Here is an 8,760-nt window from a genome sequence, read left to right on the forward strand (position 1 = left end):
AGCTCATTCAGTATCTCCTCCCAGCTAGGATTGCATGTCATAGTCAAAAAGATGTCAGGCTTCCCATATGTCTGCACCAGTGCCATGGCGTCCATCTGCCTCCGCTTCATGTCTCGGTTGCTTCCTTGATGCGTCCCTGGCAGCACGATCCTCTTCCCAACAGCGCTCGCTCGCATCTCCCCAACCGCGATGCTATCCACAAGGCCTTGGTATAGATCGGCACGTATCTCTCTCTGGTGGTCCCTGATCCACTTCAGCCTACATCCCTCAATCTTGATGAACATGTCGACACCCCACTGCTGAAACAGGCGTGCTCCGTGTAGTATGGGGTTGAATATTGCAGGGCGCGTCTGTAGCCGGTAACAGTAGTAGTCCCTGACAGAGACACACAACCGGCTATTCCCCTCTGTGGAAAGACGTGAAAGAAGAAGGTTAGGTACCATATGGAAGGATAGAGAACTTTTTCTGGCATATAAGCATACCAACCAGGCGCACCTGAATCGTTATCACGGTTTCCTCTTGGTTGTTGTGCAACCTCCCAAGGGACATTATGCTTAGGGATATTTGGATGCCAACCAAGCTCCCCCCTTGGAAAAAAGAGGGGATACGAGAGCGGGTCATAACAGCCATCTGTGGCATGTATACTATACTTCTCGTTGTTGTCCCCATAGAGTGTAATGCTGCGGTTGAACCTGTTTGCTATATCACTTCCCTCGACCCAAATCGCAGCCACCTCGGATGACACGGGTCTATTATATCTTCGTTGGTCTAGCTTTTGGTCAATGTTGAGGTCAATCCGATACTCCTCGAGGTTTTCCTTGTGGGTACCCAAACTCCTAAACTGTTGGCAGTAGGGGTTTTCCCTGAGGATGTCCACTAACTTGCTGACAACATGCTGATCCAATTGCTGGGTGGCCTCCTTGCGATGGCTTAAGCTGGGATCGTCATCGTAGAAGTACAACTGCAAATGTTCAGGGCGAGATCTTGGACCGAACGAGTGCACCCTGTGGTACATAGTGCCATGTGCCCGAAACGTGTACACCCCGGACTTCATGTTTGTGTAGTTGTTGTCTAGGCTGACGCCAAGGGTAGTGAAGGCAAAGTGCCCGTTGAAGAACCGAATGCTCTCCCAAAAATGCCGAGAGTCTGCATCCGCGCTAGACCATAACCTCATCAGCTCTGGGATAGGCTCGGGTTCAGCTAGCTCAATCTCCCCGTTCCGACAGCAGAAGCCGTCAGTCTCGTACTGGAACTTCTTGGCCTTGCAATGCTCGCAGTTTGCCGCGTGCTTCAGGATGTGTGTACTGTCTGGGATGTTCGAGTAGACATAGTCGAAAGGATCTAGGTCGATAGATCCCGTGTTGGAGGATTCTACGGGCTCATCGAAGTCCGTGCTATCAGTGTCTGATGCTGCAAGCATTGTGGAGATATAACAAGTCACGATGGGATGCACATCATAAACCAATAATATAGAGGGATGAGCAGCGAAAGGCGCCTCAGAGTACCTTCACCGGCAAATAGGTAGTACTCGTCATCCATGAGGTCACCGGAGAGTGCATTCTCGTCCATGATGCTGCTAAGGAAGGTCTCCATGTCAGCTGTAACATTGTTGAGCCGGTAAGTAATGGTTTTTATTGTGAGTGCACACCAGGAGGGGAGTAAACATGAGAGGGTTACCATTGGTTCCGATGGTGTACGATGGCATGCTTGATGAAGGGGAGGAAGCCGTTGAAGCAACTCCTGTGGGCGGTGCTTTGGAGCTTGTTGCTGCTCTGTTCACATCTAAGGTACTTGCATCTGGGCCTGGAGGCCTCCGCTTTTTTTGAAAGCTTGCATTACGATGATCTAGCAAAGCTGACTTCTCACCTTCTGGTATGCTTTTCCCGCGCGCTCTTCGTTTTAAGGCACTCCCTTGAATGTTCTTTGCTGTAATACTTTGTTTGTGAGCTCGCTCCCGAGCCCTACGTTGTGCTCTGCTCTCCTGCCTCTGCTCCCGGGCTTGATTCTGCTGGTCGTCTATTTGGTGATCATTGGTTTGCTGCGAGGGATTTATGAGTTCGCTGGGGCCATCATTATCATCCACGGTACGACTAAGGTACTCGCCTGCACCATTGTGGAGCCGTTAAATACTGGTTCAATGCACATGGACAGAACAAGTAGAGTAAAGATGGAAGGATTACCGTCTGATTCGAAGTTGTTCCCAGCCTTACTCGCAAACTGGGGGGCAGGGGCAGGAGCTGAAGCTTCGGATTCTCTGAATGCCAACGCATGAGTGCTTGACATCAGGTTGGGTGTAGCTAAGGTACCTACATCAGGGCGCGGCATTGCGATGGATTCAGCGCAAGGGGTGTTGCGTCTAGCCGCGAGTCTCTTCTTGCGCTGAGCTAGCATGTTCTGCTTCTCCTTAGGTGATTTGTTTTGCAGACGTGTTCTTCGGCGGGTGTTTGTCTCTTGGTTGTCATGGACTGACATATTTTGGTAGGCCGCCCTTCTAAGGGTGTTACTCTGTTGCTTCTCCTCTGGTGTCATTCGTTGCCTGGCTTCTCTTTGACGGGCAGTCCTCTCCTCCTCTGTTTTTTTCCTAGCTTCTCTGCGACGTGCATTGATTTCCTCCTTCTGTTCAGGTGTTAATCTATTTCGCCGTGCCATATATTGGTCTCGCCTTTTCTGTTTTCTATCTGATTTAATGATATCATTTGAAGCAATGTGCTCGGGGGCAGTGTCTTTAGTGTCGAGTCCAAGTGCTATGTCTGAACCAATATTATGATCAATGCTTCTCTCTATTCCTCGAAGTGATGCATGGTGATCATAGTAAGTGCCTTCACGAGAATGATTTCCTGAAGAACCATTTTGTTTTAACAAATGTATAAATGCAAAATGAAAAAAAGTCGTGTGTAAGGGCGATACCGATTGATGTTTCCACATGCGGCACTGGCTGAAAGGCCTTGAGATTGCCGGCTATAGGAATCATCATAGGCAGTTGCGTGGGCACATTGTCATCATCATCGGAAGACGAAACACTGTAGTTAGTAGTGCCTGTTTGTTCGCGTATGAAAAAACCAGATAGTGGTCGGTGTGTATTGGTGAGTTGTGATCTGAGTGTCCTCTCATATTCGACAACTGATAAGATTAATGTAAGTTAAGTTGTGAAGCTTATTGAATACCTTATGTGCAGACATGGGATTGGCATACACATACCTTTTTTTCCTTTATCATAGAGATGCTCTCTGTACTGTGACATCTTTCTGTTCTATAGAAGCTTAAATAAACCTGCAGTCTTTTTGCATTAAAAAATGATATGAATTGAATTAGAAAAATGATATGACCTCTGGTGACTCATTTAACAGGCTTTTTGGACTCACTTGTTCATTTTCATAGACATGTTCTTTGCATATGGTTTTCTTCCAAAGTAAAATGATTGTGCTATTATATGTTGACGTCTGAAGTTTGTATATTTCAGTTTATAAAGTGCAAGATTTTGTAGAAGTTCAATGTTTTAAAAAGAGGGCTCGGACATGGCGACAAGAATGAAGGTGGAGGGGAAGGAGTGGAGAGAAAGATGTCTGTCTCCACGTGGTGCGAAAAAGACTATACAGGATTCTGGAGGTGAGCTTAAATGAAAGTATTTCCTTCTATCACTATTCCTGTCGCGAGGCATGTTTGTTCCCATGATGTAAAAGTAAACATGGTCTGAGATTACCTAATCTTATACTGCAATTTCAGAATTTCCTAGATTTTTTTGACAGTTTCAACACATGTTCTTCTTACTAAAATGAACCTGCAGTCTTTTTGCATTACAAAAATGATATGACATACTATAGGACTTTAGCAATATCCTTTACGGAACAGGGCAATATTCTTTACAGAACCGGTGATGCAGATGCAGATTGGTTTTGGTACGCAACTAACTTAATCAAAATCCTTTCTGGCCATAAGTATGCGCATACTACATGGTTTTGATATATATGCCTTTTTCTTCAAGTAGTATGCTCCAATTTTTTGTCTTCGTGTATATTGCCACTCCAAAATGAAGTCAAAGGCTTCATTGCCCCCCTCCACCACAGAGTAATTAAAGGTACCTGCAGTTTTTTTGTTCTTATTTTTTGTTGGACAATTCATCTAAGTAAAAGAGTTTACAATGGATAGCTGCATTTCATTTATAGCTTGTACAACCATGAATGCATTATACTCTCCCTAACTACTTGGCAGGAAAGATTAATGCGAATAGAACAGGTGGCATAACTCATTAGATTTTGTAACTTTGCGGAATAAGTGCTAATGTAGTTGGAGTAAAAGTTAAAGATGCAATCTGAGTACTAACGTTATGAAGTTTTGAACAGGAGTCTAGGATGGCAAACCTAGGGCGTGATGGGCAGCATGAAACATAAGAAAGGTGGATATCCGTCCTGTGCCGTCGGAGAGGAAGAAGACGGTAGGCGGGCTCAGGAGATGACGCAACAACAGCCGTCGAGCGAGGCGATCAGCAGAGGCTGCAGCTCCCACAGCTCGCGTTTCTGTTTTGGCGGCGTGCGTTCGCGTGGGGATGGAGCTCGTACGCCGGGAAGAACTGGCGTCTCGATGGAGCTCGTACGGCAGGAAGAACTGGCGTTCGTTGGCGGGTCGAAGAAGTTTGATTTTTGGTCGATGGACGTCGTCCTCGTCCGTGGGTTGCGGAGCTGTTCTTTTATTGACTGGGCGCGATCGTGGGGTTCCATGGACTTGTCGTTCGTGTGTACAACTGTGGATCTCGTTCTCGTACGTGGGCTGAGTTGGTGAATTTTTTTTGTTTGCGGGCGCTGAGTTGGTGATTTTTCGTAGGTGGGCTGAGTTGGTGGGCTGCTGCGTGCGTGTGGGAGTTCGGGCGATGGTTTTTGTTCGAAGGGAGGGGGATCGATCGAGGTCGAACCATCACGACGTTCGATCCCCCTTTAATAGTAGAGAAGAATAGATGGCCATTTTTAAAATATATATTGCACATTTTATAATATACAACGAACAGTTTATAATACTAGATGAACCTTTTTTGGAGTTCTGAACTTTTTTTTTTGAAAGCACCAGCCATTTTCCAAGAAAAAACCAAAACAAAAGAAATGAGAAACCCAAAAACAAAAACAAAACAAAACAGAGAAACCTACAGAAAAAAACGAAACCGAAAAGGCAAAGGAAGAACCCGAACTGGGCCAGCCGGCTCGGCGTGCCCCAGTGGGCCATCGTGGCGAATGCAACGACTACATGGGCCGCTCTTCCTGAAAGAGAAGGAGGTCAGTCCATGGACCGCTTCCAGGACACGGGCCTCGCTGTGGCAACACACCGTGTACTAGTTTTCGCGGGAATCCAATGCCGAAATCGCCCACCGCGGGAACCCAACGTCGGTCTGGTGGCTTCTGGTGCCTTCCAGAACACTCGAAAAGCTCCCACAGCCGCCTGATCAGATCAGCACGAAGCACGAACATTGGCGCGCGAAGATATTTTCCTTCCCGACGCCGCCGCACTGCATTTCATTTGAATTTCAAAAATCGAAAACGGAAAACACTTTCTCTCATCCCGAGGAGAGGCGGTTACGTGCCAGAGGAGCACGAGAGAGGCCACCCCCCCAGCCAGCTCACGTGCCGCGGACGAGACTTGCCTGCTCCCTTCCCATGCTCCCATCTGTGCTCCCACGTACGTGGTTTGATTTGATTGAAAGAAAATAAGACCCGGCCCCATCCCCTAAAAATCAGGGGGAGAGATGATTAGATTAGAAAAGTAAAAGAAAAAATGACAACCGCAGGATGAAGTGGAAGCACGGATGAAAGCATGAAAAGGGAGCAGGCAAGCCGGATCCACGTGCCGCGCCCTCGCACCCCGCGCGGCCGCATCCGGGCCGTCCGCGCGGACAGCTGGCCGCGCCGCACCCGAACCGACGCCCAGGATCGCGCCCGCCACCCGCTTGCCTTAGCGTCCACGGCTCCTCCGGCTATATAACCCGCCTCCCACCCGCTCCCCCTCCGGCATTCCATTTCCGTCCCACCACCGCACCACCACCACTCGACCAAAACCCTAGCGGGCGAGCGAGGGAGAGAGAGACCGCCCCGCCCGACCCCGCCGATGGAGAGATCCCGCCGCCTGCTGCTGGTGGCGGGCCTGCTCGCGGCGCTGCTCCCGGCGGCGGCCGCCGCGTTCGGGCCGCAGCCGGGGGCGCCGTGCGAGCCCACGCTGCTGGCGCCGCAGGTCGCGCTCTTCTGCGCGCCCGACTTCCCGACCGCGCAGTGCTGCGAGCTCGGCGTCCCGGTCGTCGACCTCAGCGCCTCCGTCCCCTGCGTCTGCCGCGTCCCCGCGGAGCCGCAGCTCGTCATGGCGGGCCTCAACGCCACCCACATCGCGCTCTACAGCTCCGGTCTCCGTCCAGGCGGCGCCCACCTCGCCGCCGCCTGCGAAGGTACGCACCGCACGCCGCCTCCTTCCCTCCCTCCCTCGCTCTCCCTACGTGCCGATTCTCTGTGCTCGCTTTCCTGCTTACCTAGTACGTAGTTTTCCATGGCTTCTCGACTCGCTAGTGCTCCGATTTGAGTCGGTTTCGTCGCGGTTCTACTGGATCTGTCGGCACGGCGCGCGGCGTCGGGTTCTCGCCGTCTCCCGTGGCGAGCGACCTGCGCAGCGCGCGCGCGGCCTAGCTAGCTTCATGCCGCTTTACCTTGTGATATACGGAGCGATTTAGGGGTCTACCCTGAGTATTTCGTCATCGTAGAATGCATGTGCCACGCGCGATAGTTTCATCGATTTTAGATCTGTGCTTGTTCCCGCGAGTTAAGATAGATCTAGCGCCGTACGCAGATGCGGAGGTCTTGCGCTCTCTGTTGCTCCAGTTATCTTATCTACTGTCGTTCGACTATAGTATTTGCCTGCTTCCTTTTGAGTCAGTTTGTCGTGCAGTAGTAGCCATGTCCACGCCTTCTTGCTTTGAGGGGATCATCGTCGAGATACGTTTCCTGCGTGCTACCGCGTTTAATCACCCGCTCCATCCCGCTCGTGATGGCAGGCACTTTGTTTCAAACCGCAACGCAGCTTTTGCTTATTCCTGCAGTATTTACGTCTTACTAAAATCGCTTGCTGTTCGATCGATCGACCGAGGCCTGAGGCAGAGCAAAGGCTGTGGCCCTTTTCCCAAACACTTCCATGTTGATCCTCTGGTGTGGTACTAGTTTTGTGCATGCGTTGAGTAGCCTTCCTCTTTCGTGAAAAAAGATTGGGTCAAATCAAATGGCAGAGCAGCAGCAGCAGTAGATAGCCGGCTGTCTCGCAGCTTTGACAGAATCGCCACCGTTTCTTTTCTTGTTGCGGACGTCGTCGCCTCCTTCTTTTTCCCTGTACTTGTTTACTTTTGAATTGAAATATACGGACGAACGGCTGCTAATTAACTTCGGTTGTTACTGTCAATTTTGGACGCAGCACATCCTCCCCCGGCCGCTGTCGTCAGCAGCCCCCTACCCACGCACCCGTCGCCTGCTACACGTCGCCGCAAGGGTGCGACCCCTGTTTCTCTCTCAGGCTGCATCTCGTCTTGTGAAAACTGTGTTGATTTATCTATGCCTATGTGATCGGCCTTTACTGACATGTAGTACTTTGGATCGAATTCGCAGACGCGCGGCCTCCTCAGCAGCAATACTGCGCTGCTTCATCTCCAGACACCACATGCGGTGTGGTTCGTCCGGGCGCGCACCTCGCCACCGCCTCCGCCACCATCCCAGGGACCCCCAGCCACCACGGATGACTCTGCTATGACCAAGTATATGGACAAGATCACTCATACGCTGACTGAGTCCATGGTTAGTTCTTATGCCATGGGGGGTTTGCTGGTCGTGTCTGTTGGCACTGGCATCGCCGTGTGGGTTTGGAAACAGTACTCAGATAAGCACAGTATGTTTAACTTCTTCTTCTTCTTCTTCTTCTTTTCTTAAATATCTATTAAATATAATGGATGCAATCAACCTTATATGCTTTTGACTAACCTCATTTCTGAAATAACACTGCGCAGGGGAGCCGGGGCAGCATCCTCACGGAGAGGTGGAGATGCCGCCACTACATGCCGGACTACGTGGAGATGCCGCCTCTATCATTGGCACAGCAGCTGCACGTCTGCGGAGGTCAGTGACATCAGCGCCATCCCTGCTGCGAGTGCGAGCGCCCCATCCATCCCTGCTGCGAGTGCGAGCGCCCCACCAGAGCCTGTTTCCGCTCGTGCCCCCCGCCCCCGGCTAGCCATACCAGAGTAGGCATCTGTTTGAAGGAAGAATGTGTGAGGCTCAGTGTCAAATCATTGTTGATTTGAAGTTACTGATCCATCAGTACCGTTGTTGGAACTCAGTGTCAAACTTCTTTATATGAATCTCTTGCATGCTGTTTCGTGCTCGATGAGATACTTTGCCCCTTGAAAAAATTGGTGTTTCGTCAATGTGGATGGGCCTTAACTAAACGAGTGCATGTGTTATTCTTTTTTCGATGTCTTCAATTCCAGTGGCTCGATGATTTTCCTCGCAGTGGCGTGCTCGCTGCACGACTTCGATGGATTGGTTTTTGGAACAGTTCACCGTCCTGTGAATCACACCATGCCGTGCTCACATGTATGGCCATGGAGTAAAGCTGACCTGACCTGACCTGACCTGCCGCACGATTCCCTACACTGTTGCCACGAATTTCACTGTTGTGCGTAGTGCATCTCCATCTCCTATGGTCAAAACCGCGAGTATACATTCAGACGGAGCTGTGCGGCAACGCCAACCG

At 50.4% G+C, this 8,760-nt stretch overlaps 1 protein-coding gene across 1 annotated transcript; it reads left to right on the forward strand.

Moving 5' to 3' along the window:
- The first annotated feature begins 6,013 nt into the window (after window positions 1–6,013).
- On the forward strand, window positions 6,014–8,437 carry LOC123082435 (non-specific lipid-transfer protein EPAD1). The gene is made up of 4 exons (XM_044504763.1): window positions 6,014–6,418; window positions 7,429–7,503; window positions 7,620–7,896; window positions 8,015–8,437. The coding sequence occupies exons 1-3, from the start codon at window positions 6,088–6,090 to the stop codon at window positions 7,748–7,750; spliced, it is 537 nt and encodes a 178-aa protein (XP_044360698.1). The 5' UTR covers window positions 6,014–6,087; the 3' UTR covers window positions 7,751–7,896; window positions 8,015–8,437.
- The last annotated feature ends 323 nt before the right edge of the window (window positions 8,438–8,760 follow it).

Source organism: Triticum aestivum, chromosome 4A (genome assembly GCF_018294505.1).
Source record: "Triticum aestivum cultivar Chinese Spring chromosome 4A, IWGSC CS RefSeq v2.1, whole genome shotgun sequence".
NCBI classification, from domain to species: Eukaryota; Viridiplantae; Streptophyta; class Magnoliopsida; order Poales; family Poaceae; genus Triticum; species Triticum aestivum.

Coding starts and splice junctions, on each gene's coding strand:
- LOC123082435 (XM_044504763.1), top strand. CDS start 6,088: ATGGAGAGATCCCGCCGCCTGCTGCTGGTGGCGGGCCTGCTCGCGGCG. Junction 6,419..7,428: donor CCTCGCCGCCGCCTGCGAAG/GTACGCACCGCA, acceptor TTTTGGACGCAG/CACATCCTCCCCCGGCCGCT. Junction 7,504..7,619: donor TGCTACACGTCGCCGCAAGG/GTGCGACCCCTG, acceptor TCGAATTCGCAG/ACGCGCGGCCTCCTCAGCAG.